We start from the raw sequence: 27,331 nt of genomic DNA, 5'->3' as shown, positions 1-27,331 counted from the left end.
TCGAGACACATCCAGCAAAGTTTAAATGCATGTTTCAAAATGATTTGAATAAGTATTATAGAGTGTTCAAATGTTTGTGATGTTTTTACCTAAAATCGGCAACACACGAGGGAGATACCTTTATGAAATGCATGCAAGGCCATTCCCCCTCCCACCCTGCGAAGGCTGCCAAGACATGAGAGCAGAGGCCCGCGCTGCGCTACTCCGCCTCCCCCAACCAGACTTCAAAGATTTGTAGCCCCCTCTGCAGCACCCAAGGCCACGGCCCGCCACCTGCATTATTTACAGCACAGCAGTAAACCTCTGCCTGAACACCCACTTCCAAAGGCGCCCCCCTCGTAAACCCCATAACCCACCGGATCATCTTAGACCTATGGCCCTGTGCAATCAGGACACCCAACACTTTGACAACACACAGCAGCACATCCATAACAACTTCTAACAAGACAGCAAGACCTGTACCGCCCGTCCCAGGCCCTGAAGCTTAGCACCTCGACCTATGGCCCCGGTCAACAGGACTCTGGTAACCATGTCCTGACGTATTACCGCCAGACCCCTCACAAAGGTACATTCCTCCTGTGTTGCATTAACCTGTAGAATAACCTATTGGAAGATTTACTAAAGAAGATAATATTGAAATGACTGAATGACTGCGGTGTGCATGGCCTAGGGCAAATAAGTCCGGAAAAGACATTCATCTCTGACACTGGCCGCGATGGCACAACAACACCGCCCGGATAAACTCTGCCAACCTGCCAGGCCCAGCCCAACCCACGAGGATGACCAGTGACGTCTTCCAGCCAAAGCCAACCGCATCGCAGCAGCACCTATAGTTAGTCGTCGCCACCCAATCCCATTGAACTTGTGCCCCCTATAGTGTGTAGGTTCTTATGACGTTTTTTGTAAATATATACGCCTGTCTTTGCTATTGTCAGACAGAGCGCTCTTGGAGTTTGCAGAGTTCTTTGCATGCCGTATTCTCATTGATAAACTCCCATTTAAGCTCAACCGCACTCTGTCTTGGCCTTATTCCCGATTTGGGAGAGTCCTTCATTGTCTCTCATTGTGGGGAGGATCGTGCTGGCTGGGGACGCATGCCTTCAGTGGTGACCCCGAAAGCGTGATTATTATTATTATTATTATTATTATTATTATTATTATTATTTCCGGACCTAACATTACCGTCCCCTTTTGGCACGAGAATCTCCGGTCGAAAAGGGATACGCACGGTGAGCCAGCTCCGGGAGGCTGCCCGCCAACGGCGACCGGTACACTAAGAAGTGCGCACTCAAAAGAGAGAGGGTACGGGATCCCGGTTGAAAAATCCCCTTGGAGTACCGCTCGCCGGAGCCGGGGCTGACTGTTGAGCTGACGGCGACACTGCCTGGACGGACCCAGTTTCGGAGACTATCGGTTCAAGACGGGCACGTGAGTACTGAGTGCGAGCGATTGTAAAGGGAGTGGGGGGAAGAAGTGTAGGACAGGGAACGAAGAGGGGGTACGCAGATCTACTAAGGATCATCCTAAAATTTTCCTCGCTTTTTCTTTGCATATGGCCATTAGGATTAAGAGGTGAATAAGAGATAAAAGTGACGGGAACCTAGCTCCGAAAGGGGGTGGAAGGCGGCGCCGCATAGTGCTATCTTGACTAGTACTGGGAATATATGAAGAAGTGGAATATAAGATAAAAGTGCTCAGCAAAGGGGTGCACTGCGAATATATTAGTGACCGCTTTTACTTCTTTCTTTTCTTTTTCTTTAGGGTTAGGGGGAAAATAAAAAGTGCGATTAACACAAACTTAAGGAGAAAGTAAGAGTCCTACTAGAAAAGGGAAGAGCAGACCTATATATATATATATATATGCGCATCCATAGATCCAAGTAAGACGGACAGGGACAGCCGGCTAGGGAGGAAAGGGAGGACGGCGTGAATTGTGAATAGAGTGTTACCAAGAGGTGTGTGCACCTCGCATGTGTCAGACGACAAGTTGATGTTGTGAATGTGTAAAACAGCTATGAATGTATAGTAGTTAAATGGTCATGGTAAGTGTGACCGGATAGAACTTTTGAAGACAAAAATGACACGGTGAAGTGAGTGGGTACCTTTTTGATTTCCGGGTTGATATTGTCAAAATAAATGATGGTTTGCTCTTGTATGTGCCCCCCAAAGAGAATAGAATAGAACCTGTGTACAGCCAGTTTTGTATTGCGCAGACAAGGGGGAGAGCACAAAGGAGCCCGTTATTGATTGTGAAGCAGAAAACGAAAAATAATATTGATAATACACCTACATTGTAGTTGCAGACACACAGACACACACAAGTACTAGGAGGGCAAAAGGATGGGGGCCGAAACACCCTTATCACATATTTGTAAGAATCTACCAGGGTACGCGGAGCGGATTAAGAAATATCACGACCAATGGATAACCGAGTTGAAGGGAGAGGGGTTACCCCAGATATGGCCCGAGGGAGGGTCATTTGATAAAAGTGTTCTGGATATGGTGGCCACATGCATTTGTTTGAAGTACAAGGGGAAGCAGTTGCAAAATAGGAGAGAAGTATTAGATCTCTGGAGGTTATTTGAAGAGATACCACCGCCTAAAACACCAGCATTAAATCCTGATCTCCCGTCCACCACAGACAACCCACTAATGATACAGAAAGACGTTAAAGAATTGTCAAGTGTAGCGCCACCAGTAGAGGTAATAAGTTTGTACCCGATATTAAACAAGCCTGTGCCCGCAGAAGGATACAGTGACCCCACATATGTGCCTCCCCCGACAACTACTACACCCCGCCGGCCCACAGCACCCCCGCCATATGAAGGTACAAGGGAGCGAGCCCAGGTAAGTACACAGAGAGTGGACATAGAGAAACTCACAGATGATTTACAATCAAGACCCTCAATAGCAAAAGATGAGCTCTCGAGGATAAAAGACATGTGCGAGCAAACAGCACTTAATGCGGCTCGATCAGGGCGCACGTCTAGAGCGCCAGGTGAGAATAGAAAACCTGAAGAGGGGTGGAAAAAAGGTGAGATACTGTTCAGAATTGAAGAAGAACCGACACGAATAATCGAAATAGGGACACGAGAGGGAGATATCGACAATGAAGAAAGGCCAATGGGGGATAGAGAGGAATTAATATGTGATATAAGGGACGAGTTAGAAGAAAGCGACAGGTTGAGCATGGCAATGGGAGGGGGAAGCGAAGGGGGGATGGTACATGTTCAATGAGAACCCTGGATGAGTGGACGGGGCGATTAAGGAACAGAGTGGGGAAAATGGCATCACTGGGGACCTCAGCAGCCAAAACGGGTCCGGATGCAACGGTAAAAGGAAGACTACAGCTCCCGTTGATACACAGGGGAGGAGGGAGGCCTAACTATATCCCATGGGCACAGATGGATAAAGCCAATTTATTAAAGCTATTGCCCCCGTTATCAGGAGGGGCAAGTAAGTGGATATACGCCTTTGAGAAACACACTGCTGGGGTACCCCTAGCAATAGGAGATGTGAAGAGCTTGCTTGTATCAGCAGTGGGGGATCAGGCTGAGAGAGTATGGGTTAAGGCCGGTTTCCCGGGAGTAACATTAGACTGCGACCGCCATGATGGGGCCTCCTTTAACACAGTGCGTTCAAGGGTGTGGGATGCCTTGCGAGAAACGTTTCCAGATACGCCAGACTTACAGTCAGTAATGCAGTGTACAATGAATGACGGGGAGGAGGCTATGGATTACATTTTCCGGGTCCAAGAGATGTGGAGAGCAGAAACGGGCACGCCCTGGTATCAATCGACATCTTTATTTTACTTCATTATAAAAAGAGGGCTCCCCAAAGAAGTGCAAAAGGCGCTCGACAAAATAGCAGGTATTGAAGCAAAGGGATGGCCTGAGATTCAGAGCATAATAGTACACCATTGTAAGCGAATAAAAAGGAGGGAGAAGGAGGTGGCGCAGAAAAGATTGGCAGACGAGGCAAAGTTAGTACAGGCAAAGTTGGTGAAGGTTGCAGCAGCAGTAGCCGTGCTCCCACACAGCAGGGAGGGAGACGAAGAGGAGGAGGGGCTGATAGCAATACAAGGAAGGGTGGCAACTAATTGGGTTGGAGCAGGACAGCGGCAGTGGAGTGAACAGGAGCAAGGCGGAGGTCCGCAGTGGCAAGAGTGGACCCCTCGAGGGGGACGAGGTGGGTACAGGGGCCGAAGAGGAGGTGGACAAGGGTATGGGGGATTGGGAGGAAATGGATGGCAGGGCCCTAGAGGCGCACAAGGGAGTTGCTGGAACTGCGGACGGTGGGGGCATTACTCTAGGGAGTGCAGAGCTAGACCCAACAGTGGGTTCCAAGAGGTAGACCAGTATGGCCACCCTCACCCGGGGAGCCCATATGGTCTTCCAATGGGACAACAACAGCTGAGGTGATGCTGAGCAGCAACAGGGGCACCAGTATAGAACACAGAACCACCCCCAAAACAATGACAATATGCAGTATGCGCCAGGCAACCCCTTCGCGACAACAGCAAACGGGGCCCCCGTACCAGCACCTTACAACGGCATGTCAGTGGTTTCAGGAAGTGTCTTTAACCAGGGGGGAGCAATGAGACACCCCGCATAGGACAGCCCACAGAGAACACTTGCGTGTCCAGTTCTGTCTACAACCTACAATGCAGCAGAGGAACCATTGGTAGGGGCGCAGATAGGAGACAAGCAGTTCATATTCATGGTTGATTCGGGAGCGGAAAAATCATGTATCAGAGAGGGCCGGTTCCCGTTATCTAACCGGAAGTTAGAGACGCAGGGGTTCTCTGGGGCTGTAATTGAAGTTCCTTACACAGAAGCATTGGATGTAACAGTGGCGGTTAAAACTGTAAAGGCACCCTTACTGTATTATGAACACTCACCAATAAATTTATTAGGGAGGGATCTCCTGAGTAAACTTAACATGACCATATCATTTACCGAGAGAGGAATAGTGTGTTCTACACCCGGGATATGCCCCTTGCGTGCGATGTTGGTAGTGCAAGCTTACACAACCACACAGGAGGTACGAGGGCTGCCGGAAAATGAGGAAATGTTTATTGAAGGGCTAAAAACTTTGGCCCACATAATTCCAGAACTAAGAAGAATGGACTGGAGGATCCCAGCGGAGTTCCTCTTCCGCCCCATAGTGTGTCCCGACACAGCACCAGGATCAGTGGTATCATTAGACTTGCATGCTGTACAGGTGTCAGCGAAAAGGATCGCTGCAATTGGAGTGGATAGGGAGGGATGCGAGTGGCGTGCAGTGCTGTGCACGAATGCCAACATCGCCCTACGAGAGATAACAGATGAGGATCTCTTTTCAGATACAGAAGGGGATGGTGAGATAGTAATGGAAATAGCGAAGCCCTGTGACATTTTGATTCAAGCCAGGGAAAGACCCGTCCAATTGATGGCAGTGGTGGGAGCACCACCGTCGTTTTTTGACGACGACATGAGGCTCGTACCAAATAATTTGTGGACAGCAGGCCCCCATGATGTCTGGCTGTTGCACGGAGTCCAACCTGTGGTAATAAAACTAAAGCAAGGAGCAATTTTACCCCGAGTTAAACAGTATCCATTGTCCCGCGAAGCTGAAAAAGGGATAAAAGAGACAATAAATGCATTACTAGCACAAGGGATAATAGTGCCTTCAAACTCCCCATGTAACACATGCATCTATCCAATCAAAAAGGCGAAAGGAGGGTCTTGGAGGATGATACAGGACTTACGCCCCCTAAATGACGTAATTCAGAAGGAGTTCCCTCTAGTCCCGAACCCTGCATCAATACTATGCAGCATCCCGAAAGTGGCATCACATTTCACAGTAGTAGACTTGAAAAACGCGTTTTTCTCAATACCCCTGGCTGAAGAGAGTAGATACCTTACAGCATTCACACTGGGGGGCAAGAGATATGAACACTGCAGACTACCACAGGGATACTGTGAGAGCCCGAGCATATTCAACCGCATATTGCATGAAGATTTGGGAAACCTATCAGTTGAGAGTACGATTATTCAGTATGTAGACGATTTATTAGTATGTGCACCAGACGAAGCAACATGTAGAAAAGATTCAACAACGCTCCTGACGTTACTGGCCAACAAGGGGTATAAGGTAGACAGGGAGAAGTTACAGTACTGCCTGACTGAGGTCTTATACCTGGGACAGCTCATATCAAAAGATGGAAAAAGAATAATTCCCGACAGGGTAGAAGCAATAAGATCAGTAGGAGAACCCACAACAGTGAAAGACATGCAGAAATTCTTGGGGATGTGCAATTATTGCCGCGCATGGATATTAGACTATGCAGCATACACAAGACCCCTCCTACAAGCACTCAAGGAAGCACAACAGGAGAACAAAAAAATAGAATGGTCAGAAGAAATGAGTACATCATTTCAATCATTAAAAGAGCTAATTTCAAGCGCTCCAGTGCTAGCAAACCCTGATTATGGACGCGAATTTTACCTATTCTCACACTGCAAGGGAACACTCATGACAGCTGTACTGACACAAAAGACATCCCTAGGACACAAGCCATTGGCTTACTATAGTGGTACTTTGGATGCCGTGATGCAAGGTCATTTCGCGTGCGTGCGAGCAATCACTCGCTGCAGCCGCGTTCGCGATTGAGAAAAGTGCCACAATAGTAATGGGTTGCCCTGTGACATTGTTTGTGGAACATTCATTATTTGCAATACTTGAGAGGTCAAAAAGCACACCGACAACACAGCGGGCGACAGCTGACGAGATTATATTGTCTAGCGCCAACATCCATGTGGTAAGATGCAAGACAGTGAACCCCGCCACATTCATTACAGAAGCATGCACACTAGAGGACATGCAGGACCACGATTGCGCGACCTACACAGGAGAAAGAGGGGAGGACACAGTGGTGTGTGAGAATGCTCTGAGTGAGGGGGAAGTGTACTTCGTGGATGGGTCTGCATCTATTGACGTGGACACGGGAGAAAAACATGTCGGCATGGTGGTAGTGAGGCTAGAAGACGGTGAGTATGAAACACTAGTGCAGTACAGCCTCCCATCACACTACTCCGCACAAGCAGCAGAACTAATTGCGCTCATAGAAGCGCTACATGCAGCAAAAGGTTGTGCAGTGACAATATATACAGACTCAGCTTACATGACGACAGTACATGGAGGACTAGCAAGATGGTGGCGTAGTGGGTTTCGACGGGCAGACGGAACACCAGTACAGCATGCAGAGTTGTTGAAAGAGTTAATTGAGGCCCTACAAAACCCTACTGCAGTAGCAATAGTGAAGTGCCAAGCACATACATCCAACACAGACGTTGTGTCTTTGGGGAACGCGGCAGCGGACGCCGCCGCCAAGGAGGCTTCCTATTTTCAGAAATATGACGCAGGTGAATACATGCTGTGGCATAAGACAACCGAAGAGCCCCCAGAAGGGTACAACATGATGCCCATATCACAAATACTAGAATTGCAGGAAGGAGCTAGCGCAGACGAAAAATTGATGTGGACTAAAAGAGGGTGCAGCAGGTCGGGAAGAGACTTGCTATGGCGGCAAAATAACTCAGGGAAAGTGGTGATGCCCATCCAGTTACTAGAAATTGCGTTTCAACAACTACACTTCCCCGCACATAATACCAAACAGCACATTGCAGCAGAAATACAGGAAGAATGGTTCGTGCCCTGTCTCCAGGAGCACGTATCTCGATTAGCAATGGAATGCACAACATGTCAGATCTACAATTCAGGAATGACACTACGCACACTCCGGGGAACAATTCCTAAACCCACTGGCCCATTCAGAGAACTGCACATTGATTACGCAGACATGGGGGAAAGGTGTAACGGCGCACGGTACATGATCGTGGTTGTGTGCCCATTCTCAAGGTGGGTGGAAGCTGGACCGTGTGCGCGACCTGATGCTAAAAGCGCCGCCAAGTTCCTATTAAGGGAAGTGTTCCCGCGCTGGGGAATTTGAGACGTGATTCGCTCAGACAACGGCACTCATTTTGTGAATGAACTTTTCAAGGAAGTCACTACATTATTGGGAATAAAACATAAATTGTGTTCGATTTATCACCCTCAAAGCAATGGCGTAGTGGAAAAGATGAACGGACTGTTAAAGGGAAGGTTATCGAAACTATGCTTTTCATTGAAGAAAAACTGGATATACCGTCTGCCCTTGGCGCTATTTGAACTGAGAAATCAGCCAAGCAAAGATCACCATTTGTCCCCGCACGAAATCGTGACTGGGAGACGAATGCACACAGCACACTCCCCACTACGCGAACACTCAGATGCACACAGGAGCGCCGCGATATTGGGAGAAGAATTCACAGACTATTTGAAAAAATTAACAAGGGCAGCGCGCGTAATATCAAAGCAGCTCTCCCCACCCTTCACTAGAGAGGAGGGAAACATAACAGGGTCGGTCACAGAGCCTGAGCAGCAGCTACAGCTAATGCCGGGCAAACTAATTTATGTCAGGAGCTTTGTGCGTCGATGGAATGCACCACGGTTCCACGGCCCATACGAGGTAGTGTTCTGCACGCCCACAGCTGTAAAAGTGAAGGGCTTGAGGTACTGGATACACTTGACAGATGTGCGAAGAGCTTATAATAATGTGCAAGAGGAGGCAGATGAGGAGGCACAGACAACAGCAACCGATTGAGCTGAACAGAATGTCTGAATGTTAGCTTGTGTTTGTGCGTCAGCTATGCACGTGAATGGGAAAGTGACTGATGAAGTATTGCCGCATTCTCTTCTTATACACCACTGGAACAAAAAAAAAAAAAAAAATGTTTTTTGTTTGTTTGGACTTATATGTACTTAATGAAGTGATCGAATTATGACATGTTTACACCATTGTCTGTGAATACCCTTCCCCGCAACCCTACCCGCTCCCATTCCCCGTCAATAGATATATTGGCACGCATGGTGCCAACAGAACATTTACATGCATGCACTTAATGCACTTTTATATCTCAAACAGGAACTACCATGGCATCTAACAGGCAGCCTGCAACGGATAGAATTAGTAGAATGAGAGAATTATTAAATGAGAGATGTAGCTATTCGTATGAGTGCGGATTATCTGTATGCATTACAATGTTTTTTATGCTAATGTTTGGTCTGATTACATATTGGTTTATAGCGTTCATCTCTATCGAGATGAACGAGGGGGGAGGGATTAACAGCACTGGGATTAACAGCACCACTAGGACCAATGTAACTGCAAGTGTCACTGTAAGGGAAGGTGATTTTCTGGTATGGGACGGAGCTAAACTTGTATGGGGATATAGCACCACACCATCCAATGTTGTCATATCAGAAAAGAAAGAGCCACAGGGTGGAACGCAAAACAACACAGTATCTCCACCAGTGATGTATAGGTATAATGCTCGCAGTTTAAATGACGGAAGCCAGTCTGCCATATCATGGTTGTATAACACCCCCACCAGCCAACCTGCCCATACCCTAAAAAATGACCTGCAAGATAACGTCAGGGACGAAAAAGAAAAGCTGCTAGCAATACATGAAATATTATATAATGCATGGGCCACAGGGGGCGGGAATGGGAAAGGGGGGGCTATTCTATCCCTCGCCCAGGGAGTTGGGAAGTACATGAGGAACAAGAACAACAGACGGAGGAGGGAAGCAGGGAGGAGAAAGTATGACGAGTACTATGGGCTAGGTTTAGATAAGATGGAAGACCCACGACACCCCCACCAAACAAATGTTATGCGGATATGAGTGCCACAGCTAAACAAACAACAAATGAGAGCTGCTATGTCTGCTCCCTCATTCCTCACGCTTCAGGTACACCCAAAGTATTGCTACCCAAAGAGTTGCCAATTATAGATGCCCAATGTCTCCTTCATCTCACGTTATGCAGGATTAAGAACACCTTCCAGGGACACGAAGTTACTTTTCAAATGCTGCAGAACGAGAAAACGTGCTATCCAAAGACGGCAGGGGTGATATGTTTGAAAGAACCATTTTTTGCAATACAAGGGACACTTTTTTCTGACAACAAGTGGAAGGATGAAAAAGTAATGTGCAAGGCGGAAGCACTGAGAGGTGTGGCACCAGAGAAACTGCAGTGGATAGAAGAAACATGCACACCAGTATGGAAAGAACACATTTCAAAACTAACTTGGGTAACGGCCATTGAAAAACCCTTCAAACTACAGAACGAAATAGAATATATGAACTATGTTTTAAAGGAGAGGGGAAGACCTCCATGGGAACAAACAAGAGCTGTAACAAGACCCTCACCATCCCAGATCTGAGAAAAGGGACAGCGGCCCTTATGGACACGTACTGGGTATGCGGCAACCAGGCATACCTACACCTCCCCCCGTCATGGAGTGGCAGCTGCTCAATGGCCACTCTACACTCAGCCCTAATGGTAATACCGGAGAGCCACATCGACGGGAGCAAAAAGACACAGGAACGCCCGCAACAGAGTGCAGCCCAGCCAACTGCGGAGTCGCAAATGTACGTCCTATCTTCCGGAAGCAAGGGAGAAGTGCTTACCCGTAACAGACGTGCATCAAACTACATATCAAAGGAATCATCAGAACTATTGGCCCAGATCCCAGATAAATATCGATTATTCAGCTCAGCAGAAACATTCTTTGCCTCACTGGTCTCAAGTGTCCAAGCAAGAGCAAATGCAAAATGGCTCCAGATAACACGCTGGGAACTGATTCAGCTGGCGAACAACACTGAAGAAGGGTTTAATGTAATCAAAGTGGAACTAAGGGCTTTACGACTGATGACTATGCAAAACAGGTATGTCCTAGACCTGTTGACGGCAATGGATGGAGGTGTTTGCCGAAAAATAGGAAGTGCCTGCTGCACTTTCGTACCTTCTGAAGACGCAGAAAATGGCTCCCTGTCCCATGTGATCGAGGCAGTCCACAACCTAGGAGAAAAAATGAAAATGGAAGGTGGAGCGGAAGACAGTACATGGTTCGATAACTTCTTCTCCTGGGTCCCCTCATGGCTTGGAACAATTGTGAAATTTTTGATGCCAGCTGTGGTGTTCCTCCTTTTAATTTTTTGCCTGTGCCAGGTGGGCCTTCGATGTTGTGCTAACGCAGTACCTAATGGTGCAATGATGATGGTGACAATGGGCAACACTCGTGGGGCAATACAAAACATGCAGGAAGTGCAGGTGCAAACAGGAGCAGATGACACACCAAGATATCAACTAGTGCCTATCTATCACGACAAAGATATCATAGATAAAGCGTGGCACACCACCATTAGAGAGCCCCGTGTATTAGAATGGTACCAGGAGGTGTGGGTGGATTTGGCGGGAGATGGCGGATGCATCTACCTGACTTGCACCCCAGATGAGTATGCCAGAAGAGGGGAAAGCTTACGAGGGGTGTGCAGAGCATGGATGCCCATAAAAGGCACACCTGCATGGGATGAGGCAGTGATGGACGAAGAAGAATGTAGGAGGTTGGAGGGCTTAAAGTATTCGTTACTTAAGTAACGAAAGGGGGGAAATGTAGGGGAGGGGTGGTCCAAGGGACCCCCCCCTGGCCTGCATCTCCACCCCAGGTGAGGGCCATGGCTCATCGGGCGTCCCCTCCTTACCACCAGGGCCCAGGTGGTGGCTGACTCACCTGCTGAAGACATTGCCCGCACGTATTAAATTTAGCTAGGCCTCAGAAACCATTTTGTCTGCTAGAGATGGTGTGAGCTCAGCGCGCTGTAGCACGGCCCCCACCTTCAGAAAGTTTCAGTCCTCCCTGTCTCCGCAGCACCATGGTAGATCCGCTGCAAGCCCGTTCCCACGAACAAGACGGGCATGATCTAGCGTAATACATTAACATTGTACCAGTTCACCATCCGCAGTGTATCACTGCTCCCACAATGACCTGGTCAGCAAGGCCTGGGCGATGGGAAGATCTGTAGAATGGTCATCTGCTGAAAGCAGACAGGTACCCAAATATGAATGTACGAAACCACTTTTTAACACATGTATCCTCTCCATACAACCACTCTTACTAAAGAAACCTGTGAAATTGTGTAATTATCGTACATGACACCAGCCGTGAAGGACCCGCACCCCTTGCAGTGGTGTGCAAATGATAAAAGCATTTCCGGGGGATTATTCTTCATAAGTATCATCGAAAGCCCCACGCCCCGCGGTCCCGCGCCACAACTGAACTGATGCTGCTAGGGTACACAAGAAAATGAATGTAACCATACCACGGGCACATGTGAAGAGTGTGCGAGAATGCACTCGTCACACGTGTATGTCTAAGCCCCTCACGTGCCACCTCCGCCACGTACAGTGGCGAGTTACTTTCTATGTACCCCACCAACCCCAATAATACCTCACTTACTGAAAATGTATATGCATATAACTAAATACTGTAGTTGTTAAAACATAGTGTATGAATAAGGTGCTCAGACTGGGTATAATCGAGACACAACCAGCAAAGTTTAAATGCATGTTTCAAAATGATTTGAATAAGTATTATAGAGTGTTCAAATGTTTGTGATGTTTTTACCTAAAATCGGCAACACACGAGGGAGATACCTTTGTGAAATGCATGCAAGGCCATTCCCCCTCCCACCCTGCGAAGGCTGCCAAGACATGAGAGCAGAGGCCCGCGCTGCGCTACTCCGCCTCCCCCAACCAGACTGGAGCCGCTTCAAAGATTTGTAGCCCCCTCTGCAGCACCCAAGGCCACGGCCCGCCACCTGCATTATTTACAGCACAGCAGTAAACCTCTGCCTGAACACCCACTTCCAAAGGCGCCCCCCTCGTAAACCCCATAACCCACCGGATCATTTTAGACCTATGGCCCTGTGCAATCAGGACACCCAACACTTTGACAACACACAGCGGCACATCCATAACAACTTCTAACAAGACAGCAAGACCTGTACCGCCCGTCCCAGGCCCTGAAGCTTAGCACCTCGACCTATGGCCCCGGTCAACAGGACTCTGGTAACCATGTCCTGACGTATTACCGCCAGACCCCTCACAAGGTACATTCCTCCTGTGTTGCATTAACCTGTAGAATAACCTATTGGAAGATTTACTAAAGAAGATAATATTGAAATGACTGAATGACTGCGGTGTGCATGGCCTACGGCAAATAAGTCAGGAAAAGACATTCATCTCTGACACTGGCCGCGATGGCACAACAACACCGCCCGGATGAACTCTGCCAACCTGCCAGGTCCAGCCCAACCCACGAGGATGACCAGTGACGTCTTCCAGCCAAAGCCAACCGCATCGCAGCAGCACCTATAGTTAGTCGTCGCCACCCAATCCCATTGAACTTGTGCCCCCTATAGTGTGTAGGTTCTTATGACGTTTTTTGTAAATATATACGCCTGTCTTTGCTATTGTCAGATAGAGCGCTCTCAGAGTTTGCAGAGTTCTTTGCATGCCGTATTCTCATTGATAAACTCCCATTTAAGCTCACCCGCACTCTGTCTTGGCCTTATTCCCGATTTGGGAGAGTCCTTCATTGTCTCTCATTGTGGGGAGGATCGTGCTGGCTGGGGACGCATGCCTTCACAGGTCCAGGATCAGAAGAAGAAAATCCGGAGCAGACTCGGTGAGCGTTCTGCTGCAGATGCAGAATAACGCGAAGCACACTTCATCTATCGGGTGTGGTTTAAATAGCCTTGGAGTGATGAGGCGTCTTCTTCCACGGCCCCGCCTAGGTAAGAAAAGAGTTCCAGTTTCCAGAAGAGTTCCAGTGCTGTATCCAGGGAGTGGAGCTGCCCCACCCAGGTAAGAAAGTAGTTCCTGTTCTTAGATAGCTTCTAAGTGGCTGGTAAGTAAGCAGCATGGTCTGCTGCAGGTAAGTCCACCCAAGCATCCTCACACCTAATATGAGCCTGGCGCTTCCAGTGCCGGGACCAATGGTTTTGATGAGCCTGGTGCCACCGGCGCCAGGACAAGGTCCAAAAGGTCCCAGTGGGGACCGGCTGGTGCCTAGGATTAGGGTTAGGGGCCTGCTTCCAAGGACGTTGGGCTGGTCCTGGCTCCTTGGAAGCAGTGATCATGACAATCGCCCTGCACTTCATCCGACAGGTCAGCATCCTGCTGAACCGTGTCGGGCGCTGCCTTGTCCACAGGGGACAATGGGGAAAAGTCGGAAGAGTCGGGGGAGGCACCGCAGGCAAGGGAGGTGCCGCCGGAACCACCGGAGGATCGGGTGGAGCCGGAGGCACAGGTGGACATTTCTCCCTGAAAAACCCTTTAAAATATTCCCTCATGGGGTCAGTACGCATTAATGTTTGAAATGTACCGAAAAAGGCCTCCTCCGGGGAATGCTTCGGAACCTGAGGAGGCCTCTCACGAGGTGGACAAATCCAGGGACGTAACGGGCAAGGGTGCCACACAGGCCCCTCCACCGACGTATCCACATAAATCAAAGGTGCCGACCCCGCAGGCAACAAAACATTGTGAGGAAGAGGCATCCGGGCGTTCCAATCGTAAACTGGCCGATAAGGATGCGCACAAGGGACTATGTTCACCCAAGGAACCAAGCCCCACACCTGAGGCCGATGGCGAAGTTGTAGGGGTAGCATCCAAAATGGCCGCCGCGGTCGTGGCAGGAACGAGCACCATTTTGTGATCGCCCGAGGGGAACTGCGGCACGTGAGGAAGTGAGGCAGGGGTCCCCGTCGATGGATCAGGGGTCTTAACTTTAACCTTAACATATGGAACCTCGGCAGAGCCGGTACTGTGAGACCTGGAATGTTTCTGCGACATACCAACCACCAAATCAGCCTTCCCAGGAAGGACCTCGGCACTGCCGGTAAAGGAGGAACTACAGTTCGAAAACTCACTCCTTGCCCCCCCCAACCGTTCTGGCGTCGCCACAAGAGCGGGAACGGTGAGAAACACCCTTCACCTTCACAGGCCCCTCAGAACTGTTGGCTTTCCTTCTTTGCCCCCTCAACAGATCTGGTGTCGCTGCAAGAGCGGGAACGGTGAGAAACAGCCTTCACCGGTAAGGCCTTGCCAGGCCTCTCAGAAATGTTGATAACTATAGCCTCTGAAAGAGGGACCTCGGACCCATGTCCGGTGACAGCCTTATCCGCGCGGGCCTCGAACATGCGTTTGGTAACAGCAAGCCCCACCAAGGCCTCCGGGCGCACCCCAGTCTTATTTTTGAGGGAAGACGACAGAGAGGCCTCAGAGTGAGCTCCGGTATCCCATGATTCAGTAGAACTGGGTCTACAAACAGCCCCCACAGGAGGGGGCCTTGGAGCGTGCTCCGGTATCCACAGGCCCCTTACGGAGACCCTCGGAGAAAACTCTGGTACAATTATTAGGCCCAACGGGCCCCTTAAGGCGAACCCCATGACAGAGCGATCAACGCCCCTCCCGGCCCGAGAGGAACCTGGAAAGGTATCCCCCGGCCGGGGTGCTCTGAAAAGTAAAGAACTTAACGGGCGTTTTTTCTTCTCGTCGATGAACGCCTGAAAATGTAAAGGAGTTTGTCGGAAGACCTCCGCCCACCGCTCCAACCGACGTTGAAGGGCCCGGACCGAAAGGGAGTCACAGTAAAAACAGGAGTCCCAAAGGTGATCGGACCAAAGCACTCTAAACAAAGAGGATGGGGATCCGCCCTCGCGAAACGACAGTGACACGATTAACTGTCTGGAAAGTCTAGTTTGAACATAGACAGACTAGTACACGATCGCTAGCGAGAGTCAGAGGGGAAAAAGGGAAGAAAATCTTGAGAGGATGCAAGTGCGTCCAGTCCCGAACGAGCGGAGAAAAGGACTGATGCGCGATGCGCGGGGCAGAGCCAAGGTGGGCGGGATTACGGCCGCGTGCCGGGCCCCGCTCAGAAAGAGAGGAAGGCCACCTTTTTGAAAAAATCTTTTTGGATGCTTTTTACAAAGTGCTCTGGTCCCGTCCCATAGGACGGAGAGATGTCCCATAAGTATGGAGGAAAGAGGACGGGACGTAGGAGTAAGAACAAACTTACCAGCCATTTCCTTTTTTCTTCAATGAACTGCTGCAAATGTGGTGGAGGAGCACGTTGAAATATCTCCTCCCACCTGGGAAGCCAACGCTGGAGTGCTCGGACAGAAAGGGAGTCGCAGTAGAAGCACAAGTCGCAAAGGTGTTTCGGGCTTAAGCACTCCAGGCAAAGAGTGGGGATTCGCCCTCGCGAAATGACGTTCACACAATGAACAAGACACAAATCCCAGACACTCTGGCATAGACTGAGGAAAGATGACCATGGAACCGGAGCAGGAATGAAGGACAAGGGAACAAAAAGAAAAATATTCCCTGTGATGCAAGTGAGTCTGACCCTGACCGTGGGGAGAAAAGGACTGAAGGGCGATGTGCGGGCAGAGCTCAGGAAGGCGGGGCTACAGTCAGGTACAGTGGCCCCACGAAAAATAAGAGGACCAGAACACTAAATTATTTGATGCTTTAAAAGTGCTCCGGTCCCGTCCTGAAAGATGGAATTTCCCACAATCTTGGAGGAAAGGGGAGGGGACGTAGGAGTATGTGGAATGTCATACAGAACTCTGATATTATTACAGGCAAAGAAGGTGTAATCTGGACCTATGTACACAGCTCTATTTGACGAAGTTTCCATTGCAATTTTATATGAGGATCAACTCCCATGTTTGACGGTAATAAGTGCTAGGTTAAAAATACCTAGAGTATATGTAGATTATGTAAACAGAATCAGACATCTAGTGACTATGTAGATTATCGGACGTGAGGGCCGGGATTTTATGTATATTTGTTGATGACATGAGGATGGTGAACACATTTGACTTCAGGATACAGTGTCTAGCAGGAATACCAATATCGTTAATGTTGGCTATTTCGAAATTATGATTTGGACAATCATTTACAGTAGACTATTGCCATTTTCAAGTGAAGGTAAATGTATGTAGCAGGATTGTATGATATGTTTATATGGCTATATGTTTGTCTTAACGTGGGTTGTAGGATCTTAATGGAGTACATAAGCTACATCACACTTTATTATAAACACATTTTAAAAAATGGCCCCGATTTGGGCACAGTTTGCATTAAAGTTTTCTGCACAGTGGGGTGTGACACAGAAAGGGGGCTGAATGAGAATAAGGGCTATATAGGAACACTTAACTTCCCAAAAAGCAGGTTGGGATGGTTGGGGCAGAGGCAGTAGCATGTCAATTACTACTCTCTTCTTGAAGTTTTGGGGTGCATGGGCTCAAGTCATCCACCATACTTTCCCAAATGAGGGCAAGCTTCTTGCCGGTGGCTAGTGGTATAAAACAATTTTACACCCTGCCTTTATCAAGTTCACAAGTAATGCCAAGGTCACTTCGACATTTATATAGAATATGCATGCATAGGTCATTGCAACTACTGTAGTAATTGAATAGTTAGCCAATTTCTAATTACTATTTGCATGTAATGTAACTCTCTTATATTGTACATTACGATTTGTACAGACTACGGTCTTCTAAAGGGCCTTCCACCCTGCAGTGCTTCAAGGCCCCAACAATGGCAGTAGGCGCTATACAAAAATCATAACATCTTACCAATTTGTGTAAAGGTAAGGGCACATTGAAGTCAACACCCCATGTACTTCAATGAGTCTCTTTTTGCATTCCTCTCTTCTGTAGTGTAACTGTTAATGGATGAGGCAGTACCTTTCCTGCCTGTAAGAGACCCCTGTGTTGGGGGTTTGGGGAGGGGAGTGGCACAGCTCACACCTTCTGCATATGCAAATTCGACAACCCCTCCCTAATGGAAGTACAGCACCTAAAATCTGGATGAATAATGCATGGCTTTGTCCTGGTCCCATTATTTAGCTGTGGCACAAGTAAGGAGACCCTCTTCAGTCCCTTAGCATTGTGAGGAGACAGAAATGAAAGCCGGACACAAGTCTTCCATGTTAAATGGTTGAGACAAGGCCTTTCCGACCCTGCTGCCAGAGGAATTTCCCTACCTAAACCAAAAACGAAGGGTCGGTCTGTGTCAGGATGTCAAAACAAAACTGTCCTGTGTAAAAACGTTTTATTCTAACCCTCACACTACAAATTATACTTCAAGGTCAAAAGGAGAATGTCTTTAACCTTTCAATGGTCAGGAAAAGTGTTCATAAAGAATAAAGGACTCAAAGTTCCTCAGAGAAGAAGGTTATTGGTTCCGGAGGGTGGTTCCCTTTCCCTGGATTCTTCCTTGAGACTTTTTGCACACAATAGTTATTTAAGCCACTCAAGGAAAAGGGGGTTCACGTTCCAGAGGGTAGCTGCCTTGCCTCCCCCAAACCCAGTTCCTTTTTTATTCCTCGAATTATACTAGCAATAGTTCATGGGGCATTCCTTAGGCCTACTGTCACCCTTGCTCTTAAAACTGTTTAGTTTCACAATTTCAGGTGAAGTGGTTTCTTCAAGTCCTTGTATATAAGGTTGGATAACATGTCCCTATGACAGGTTATCACTTCACTGCATTGTAACTGTTTGCAATTCGTACATCCATACATTAGGAGAGGGGGTTAATTCCACTGTCTTCCCCCAGTTCAACATGTCCATGCTGTGTCTCTGTATACTGCTTTCCATATACTTTTTCTCAGAGTTCTTGCTAATATGCCAAGGTGTCCCTTTTGCCCCTGGACGTCCTCACCTGTCTTCATTGGCGATGCTTCTTTCTTGTGAGGTCTGCGAACAAAGGATTCAAGGCTGCTTTCTCTTCATGGCCACCTTCTCTTCGTACGCCGGTCCTCCATGGCTGCTCCTGGACACGCCCGTTTTCCTCTTGGCTTCGGTAAGCGCTATATTGCTTTTCCACGTTTACGAACACCCAGGAGTCTCTCACTGGCTCCTGCTGTTCCAGCGACTGTCCTTCATTCTGCAGCTTTTGTCTTCGTCTGCGAGCTACTCAGCTTCTCAATGCAGTTTCTGGCTCTCCGGTTCCTCACTCTTCACAGCGAGGGTCAGCTCTCACTCGCCAGTCGTGGAGCTGTCAATGTCTCTTGATTTGCTCAGCTTAACATTTCCTGGGCACACATGTGTGCCAGGAAACACTAGAATGCGTGTTGAGCTTCTGATCTCTTTTGCTCCATTCTCTCTTCTTCGTCCCAGTACTTGGAGGATTCTAGAAACCGTAGTCCATTGATGGCAATTCTTTCATGGACTTTGAAAAAGCATAAAAAGATTATGATGGATAAGTGGAGTTGTCAAAGGTGATTCCATCAAGTTGGTTTATAGATGTTATATGAGGGTTTTCCTATTGTTCACAGAAAAAAGGAGCAGATGCCATAGGCCATGAGGGTTTCAGACATGGGGAGGTTGTTTTCAAGAGAAAATGGAGGATACCAAGTCTCATCCGATAGAGCCATGGCATTCCCCCAGAGGCTGTATCCTCCCATGTAATCCTCCCTCATATAGCCATCCCCAGGCTCAGGATCAGGTAGCAGCTGCTGTCCCCTGGCATCATAGAAGGAGGTCACCGCCGGGAAATCAGTGATGACTCCATCAGATTCATCACAGCTAGCAAGAGGCCAGAAACTGAAAATTTGAGACTGCAGTCTTATTGGAAGTTTATCAAATCCCCCAACTCCAAAACCTGTCTGTCACTGCCAACACACTGCTCTTCACCATCCTGCAGCCGTCACACCTCCCAGACCCCTTTATTAGCACAAGGTGCTGCACATGTTTTGTGAGGAATCCAAATTCCATCTTTTTTGCTTCTTGTTTCATTGTGAAGAGTACCATGCATGGTTACAGCATAACTTATACCAAAGGCCTGGTGCAGCATCAAAACCATGCGAGTTGTGACTGTTGGTGGGGGCGGGGGGTCGTGTTGGACTGTGTAAGAAGAGTTTGGGTTTTCTGGGAGACTGCAGCATAGACCTTTGGGTAAACTGAGTAGGGATAGTGGCTCATGCCCCAACAAACGCCCTGCCTAGACGGGACCGGTCCTGGATTAGAAAAAGTCTCAGCAGGCCAGTGAGTGTAGAATCTGAGCATGTTAGACCGAGGTTTGCGCCATTACTCATCCTGCTAACCAAGATACCAAGGAAAGTAAATTGGGTGACTGCAGTACTCAAATCACAAACTGTCGTTCCAAGAATCTTATCTTCTTGCCTCCCACAATCCTCAACAGATAATGTCCAAGTTTCCACACCACCACTTTGTCTCTTCTGCCAACTTGCACGATTGTTATGTTCCTCAGGGGGTACAATGTATCTATTTGATAGAGGTGGCATTGGGAGCTACAGAAATGGGACATGTCTGGGGTAGGAAAGCAAGTTTCCAGGTTGTTTTGCCTTTTAAGGCCTACTCCTGCCTTCCCCAACTAACAGACTCCCCTCTAAGATCTCCTACCACCGTACACTCTACACACACACAACATTCCGCCACCACACAGCCAGTACAGGCCTAGCCATTAGCACATCAACAATAACCGAGCCACAAGTAAGCTCTCCTCTTTAGCGCCATCACACTCTCCTAAACCAGCGACTAATCAGACCCAAAGCGCTGTAATTCATCGCATCTTGGACTCCTTCCAAAAGAAGTACCAGGTTTCTTCATTAAACCCTTAAACAGCAGAGTCACACTCAGGAACCAGGTACTTCAAACCTGCACCCATCAGCCCCACAGGATTTTGTATATGCATTTCCCACTGTCCCACTAATGAACCCCACCCCCTTTATTCTTACACAGCCAAGCACAGCAAGGCCACCAATAGCAGCACACAGGCGCTATACAAGAACATTTACATTACATATTACCTATGCAAAGGTGAAAATGTACCTTTGTTAGTACTTGTTTTTAACAAGTACTAAGTGCAAGGAACAGATTCAAGGGCACAGATCCCGTCTTATTTTAATTACAACAGGTAACCACTTATATGGACAACTCACCATTGCATCTCAGAAGACTGCTTAAAAATCACACTGGCAGGATCTATACAATACAAACTTTGATTTTACTAAATGGTAGAAGCAGCTACTAAATCAAGGAATAGATATTTCCCCAAGCACTGCAATAATGGATCTAACCATAACATGACAGCAGCTGGAAAACAGTGAAAGTATCTAATCCTATGGTGTGTTTGTGTGTGTGTATGTGTCTGCGTGTATAATCACACATAAGTGCCCAAGCATTCACAAAATCGCTAATCCTATCCACACAGACGGTATTTTTCTCTATTTTCAGGACCTGTAAGCTTCTGTGTGTAGCATTCTCAGTAGGTTTACCATGAGGCCGAGTTGAGGGCAAAATATTATTGCTTTTGTGGTCGAAACTGGGCAGCTGCGATGTGTGCCCTCTTCGGAGCGAATGTGGGTTAAGTCTACTGCCTTCTGACATTTTTCTTAGGATACACCTCCGCCTTTTGCACATTATATAAACTCTGCCGTGTCGGTAGCTCAGGCTGCATTTTCTCTATAGATGGCTATGTATTACCGCAATTACTAAAGTTGGCATTTTTCACTACATTCAACACTGTTTGTATCCAATATAAAACTTTTGTACTGCAATAACCTGTTGGTCCAGAAAAGAGGACATGCGTTGAATGCACCTCTGACATATCTGACAATTGTGCATGTAATTTGCATACGACAGCATATTATTCATTGCATATGTGTTTTGAATGTAATACACAGCAAAGCCCTCAACTGTAGACATTTGCCCTGGAGGATGCTGAACTATTTTAGAATATCCGTTCTTCCCTTTCGAACTGCAACCCATCGAATACAGAGTCTCACAAAAAAATTCAGTTCACCTGTCAGTCACTGACATAACGCTCATCTCTGCGCCGGAACACACCAAGTTCCATGATTTTTATAATGTTATTAACTAGTCATCCCTGCTACTCACCGAATAATCACCTCATTTTAATTACTATGTGCATGCAATGTAAAGTAAAGTCCTGCAATTTTCAATGGCCACTGACGCTATACAAAGATTATACACCATAACATACTGCCACAATTTAGGCATTTCTTTAACCTTTAATTCTGAAGGTGATCCATATTTGTACATTGCAATTATTATGTCAAAAACATGACAGTAAAATCTTTCAGCTTTAAAAAACAAAAAAAGGAAAGGTTTAAGCAAACTTACAATTCGAAGACCATATATAGCATTCCATCTGAGCTGTACGTTTCTAACAATTCCACAATGTGTGGATGTTTTAGCATGTGGCAGATACTTGCTTCTCTCTTCAAATCTGTAAAGAAATATAAATAGTACGCGAGGATGAATATTTTACAAATATTTCATGACTATAAATGTTTTTTCTTATAAATATGCACTGCAGGTCTTCATGACCAATGCTAAAAAATAAGAAACGGATTCCAAACAATTTAAACGTCCATTGAAGGCCAACAAGTTGTCCTTCAATCAGCCCTCCAGATAACGTGCATGTCTTGCCCTTTTACACATGTCATTATGTTATGTTATGCTATTTTGCATTTATATAGCGCCTTATATACCATTGGTATGGTCTGAAGGCACTGGTAGGTTGAACGGCCTTGGGAACCGAAGTTCAGGTCAGTAGAGAGAGCCAGGTGCATGTGAGCACCGGGTATGTGTGCAGCTGGCGCGGTATACGTGTAATAGCTGCTTTTTAGCGGTAGGTTTGGTGGTTGAGAGATCGGTAGTATGTGTTGGTTCTGGCAGGATTTATCCAGACCGAATGTGGCTGCGTTAGGCCTGGCTGGGGGGTGTGTAACCAGCAGTTTTTACTTAGAATGATGTGGAGTGAGCGGCGGATGTTGGTATGAGAACAGTTCTACCGAATGGTGTCATAGTATCTCTGTGTTCTAGTTGAGTGGTGGTGTAAAGAAGAGAGTATGCGTGGTGATGAGATATGATGAGTTACATGCTCTTTCAAACATTCTCTGCATTCCAAACCATACTATGTACGTCATGCACTATGCATTCACCCCCTCCGCGCACTCACCCCCTCCGCGCACTCACCCCCCTCCGGGGGGTATTATGGCAAATACGGACAATTTAATTTTCTACTGCGTACAGTGTACACTTTGATTTATTAATTTTTTTTAAAAAAACATACTTTCCACCACTAGATGGCACTGTAGCATTTCTTTTGTCAGCAGCATAGCCTGTCTTATGCATGATGGTGAATTTCCAACTGTAAGACCAAATCTGTGACAGTTAAGCGAGCAACACAATAAAGCATGCACCCTTTTAAAATTTGTTCATACCCATAACGTCTACTAGCTTGATATGCTAAAAAGTAAAGTTTGCTTTGATGTCCTTAGTTAAATATTGTTTAATAACCATACATAACACGTTGGAAGTGTGTGACGAATCTCCAAACCTAAGTGATTTTATGGCACAACTTATTTTTTGCGGTGTTTTTAAAGCGCTGAAAATAAAGTGGGTAAATCCAGGATGTTTTGCCTTTTGCATCTTCTAGTTTTCCATGCAGGATGTGGAAAATAAAGGTACAGTGATGTTATTTTGTCACAAAATGCTGCTATAAGGATTTACATGTTATGATGCTTTACTATGCAAGTAAACTCTATAGGACAGTATTATTGAAGGTCTTGACACCCAAAACTAAAGGTTTTGTTCCAAGTAAAGCGCAGAAGAAGGTGCCCATGCCCAAATTGAAAGAGCGGGTTAAAATCCCAGCTTCCCTGTTTAGCGTAAGTGTGTGATGCTGGGCAAATAATGTAATCTCACCCTGAGTACAATTGTAAAAATTGGAGTGCTTATAAGTTTACACCCTTACAAAAGGACAGTTTTATTAAGTGTAGGGACACATTGGTATATACTGGTGCTCCTCTGCTAGTGGCTCCAATACTGCTGCATAGAATTGCATTATTGCTGCACTGGCCCGCCTCCATTCTTGTAACACTGGATTTGACAGGTAGACATAGGGCCTCATTACGAATCCGGAGCTAACCGCGGCGGTAAAACCGCCCGGTTACCGCCGGACTCGTATTACCATTCCGCCTCCGTGATTCCTGGAATTACCGGGGCATGACAACCCTGGTTTTCCGGGAATCACGGAGGCGGAATGGTGTTAATCCCCATTCCCATCGAGTCCTACGGGACTCGATGGGAATGGGGATTTACTAGGTTACTCACCGTAGTAACCACCTTATTCCTAGTCCATAGTCCCCTTTCCTCCATACTTGTGGGACATCTCTCCGTCCTGTGGGACGGGACTGGAGCACTTTGTAAAAAGCATCCAAATTTTTCCAAAAATGTGTCCTTCCTCTCTTTCCTGCGCGGGGCCCGGCACGCGGCCGTAACCCCGCCCACCTTGGCTCCGCCCCGCGCATCGCCCCTCAGTCCTTTTCTTTGCCAGGTCAGAGACCCTTAACCAATACAGAGGAACCTTATTAGAGGGGATGGCGGGCGGGCGTATATAGCGGAAAGAGGACTATGGACTAGGAGTAAGGTGGTCACTACGGTGAGTAACCTGGTAATACTCCTACGTCCCGTCCCCTTTCCTCCATACTTGTGGGAGATTCTCAAGCACTCCTTACAGGAACTACGGGTGGATGGAAATACCCCTTACTGAAAAAGGTTCTTCAGCACAGCCTGACCAAACTGAGCATCAGCTCTAGAACTCATATTGAGGCAGTAATGCTTACAGAAAGCAGATGGAGAGGCCCAAGTAGCTGCATTAGCAATGGACTCCCAGGGAACATACTTCTGAAAAGCAACCGCAGCTGCCTTGCCCCGCACCAGGTGTGCATGAATACCTTTAGGAGGTTTCAGCTTTTGGACAGTGAAAGACTCCGTGATACAGGTGGCAATCCACCTAGAAATAGTTGCCTTAGACGCCTGTTTGCCTTGAGGGTTGCCGAAAGTCACAAAAAGTTGAGAAGAACTTAAGAGCTCTTCGGACATCAATACAGTGTAGAACCCTCTCCGCCTCAGTGGCGGGGTTCGGAAAAAAGACCGGTAGGGAGATCGATTGATTCAAATGGAATTCGGTCACCACCTTCAGCAGAAAAGCTGGATTAGTTCGAAGGACTACCTTGTCCTTGTGAAAGACCAAGAAAGGATGCTCCACCGACAAGTACTTGAGGTCCACAGTAGCCATCGGCTCAAAGGGTTTATGGCACAGCGCCGTCAGGACAACATTCAGGTCCCATGGCGGGTGCGGATTACGAACTGGAAGGTAAAGGCGTGTTAAACCAGCGAAATACATCTTTACCACTGGGTTAGCCAGAGAGTATGAACACTGATCTGTAGAGCGATAAGCAGAGACCGCTGACAGGTAAGTCCTGCATGACAGAACATGAACCCCTGACTCTGCTAGGGAGGACACGAAGGACAATACCGTGTCAACCGTGGCCCCCCCCCCCCCCTGGATCCAATTTCTTCTCTAGACACCAATGACAGAACCTGAGCCATTTACTCTTGTACTGAGATCTGGTCGAAGGTTTTCTGGCTGCCTGGATAATACGCATGTTATCCGCAGACAAATTCAGATGCTCTAAAGACCTGAACTCAGGCACCAAGCCGCCAAGCTGAGCGATTGTGGGGAGGGGTGCCACAGCTGCTACTCCCGTTGGTGGAGAAGATCGGGAGTTACCGGTAACCTGATCGGCGGATAAACCGACAGGTGTTGGAGTTCTGAGAACCAAAACCTGGCCGGCCACCACGGGGCTATCAGTAGAAGAGAACAGTTCACCGAGTTCTTCAACTTCCAAATTGCCCAGTGAACTAGAGGCAGAGGCAGGAAGGCGTAAGCTCTCATGTTGTGCCATGGAATCTCTAGAGCATCCCCCCAGAGAGGAGGCTCCCAGCCCCCCTCTGGAGACATACAGAGGAAGCTTCTTGTTCGCCGCCGTCGCGAAGAGGTCCACCTGCGGTGTGCCCCAGCGCGAGAAAATCCCCGAGAGGACCTCCGCCTTCAACTCCCACTCGTAGCTGACCACTGTCTGCCGGCTGAGGGCATCTGCTGTGACATTCAGCTGGCCCGGGATGTGCACTGCAAGCAGCCAGACACCATGAAGCACGGCCCCACTCGTAAATCTGGATGGACAGGTCAACGAGGGGGGAGACTTCGTTCCCCCCTGCTTGTTTATGTAATACATTGACACCACATTGTCCGTTCTTATGCGGACCACTTTGTTGACAATGACCGGTCTGAATGCCTTGAGCGCCAAGAAAATCGCCAGAAGATCCAAATGGTTTATGTGCAGGAGCTGGTCCTGAGGCGACCAGAGGTCCGAGACCTGAAGGAGATCTAACGTCGCACCCCACCCTAGGAGGGAGGAGTCCGTTGTGATCGTCACCATAGGGACCAGGTCCTCAAACCCCGCACCCCCAGACAGATTGCTGAGAGATGACCACCAGTCCAGGTCTACTCTCATGGAATCCGGAATCATTATCTGCATGGAGTCTGGGTCCACTGCCTGACGCCATGAATTCCGCAGGGCCATCTGGGTCCATCTCATTTTGAGACGAGCAAGAGGAAGAGCCAGCACAAACTAGGCCATGAGGCCCAGAAGCCTCTGGAACCACCAGGCCGACATACTCTCCGACTGCGCAAACATCTGACACGTGGCCAACAGATCTGCCATTCTGTCCCCGTTCACGTATACTCTGCAGTCGATCACGTTCCAACGAAAACCCAGAAAAATCAGGTCCTGAGAGACCGTCATGGAGGATTTCCGCCGGTTCACTGACAGCCCAAGATGGAACAGGAGCTGAAGGAGAGACTGGAGGTTGCCCGCTGCCGCCAGCGGACACGGGCTGCGTAGAAGCCAATCGTCCAAATAAGGATACACATGGATACCCTGAAGACAAAGATAGGCCGCAATCACCGACATCATCTTCGTGAAGACATGCGGCGCCGAGCTGAGGCCAAAAGGAAGCACCCGAAACTGGAAGTGCTCCTCTCCCAAAGAGAAACGGAGGTACCTCCTGTGTGGAGCCCACATCAGGATATGCATGTATGCATCCTGAAGGTCCACCACGCTGAGCCAATCGCCCGCCTGCAACGAGGAGCGAATCTGGCCGGGCGTGATCATCTTGAATTTCCCTTGGGGTAAGGAAAGATTGAACTGGGAAAGGTCTAGGATGGTGCGCAGGCCAGCCTGGTTGGGTTTGGGCACCATAAACAGCCGGGAGTAGAAGCCCTCCCCTCGCTCCCCAAGGGGAACGGGTTCCACAGCTCTGAGGAGCAGAAGTTTCTGAACCTCGGCCTTGAGGGAGGGTGAGCCCGACAGCTGAAAAGGAGGGTTGAGGGGTGGGGTAGGGTAGAGAGTAAAGGTAAGCGGAAGCCCGCCCGAGCGACTGACGAGACCCATCTGTCTTCTGTGATGGTCTGCCACGCCTCCCAATGAGACGC

The 27,331-nt window shown here is 48.0% G+C and overlaps 1 protein-coding gene across 10 annotated transcripts in view; it reads right to left on the bottom strand.

The window, feature by feature from the left end:
• The window catches only part of CASK (calcium/calmodulin dependent serine protein kinase), a 2,777,982-nt gene that overhangs the window by 2,344,212 nt on the left and 406,439 nt on the right, over nt 1–27,331 (bottom strand). For all 10 annotated transcript variants that reach the window (XM_069636511.1, XM_069636508.1, XM_069636509.1 and 7 more), the window contains exon 3: nt 22,108–22,213. In XM_069636511.1, the coding sequence (XP_069492612.1) occupies nt 22,108–22,213 (106 nt within the window). The remainder of the gene's footprint in view (nt 1–22,107; nt 22,214–27,331) is intronic.

Source organism: Ambystoma mexicanum, chromosome 7p (assembly GCF_040938575.1).
Source record: "Ambystoma mexicanum isolate Mex_15411 chromosome 7p, UKY_AmexF1_1, whole genome shotgun sequence".
In the NCBI taxonomy this organism is placed as follows: Eukaryota; Metazoa; Chordata; class Amphibia; order Caudata; family Ambystomatidae; genus Ambystoma; species Ambystoma mexicanum.
Note: the sequence above shows the minus strand (reverse complement) of the source record. Positions and strands in the feature narration are given on the sequence as shown.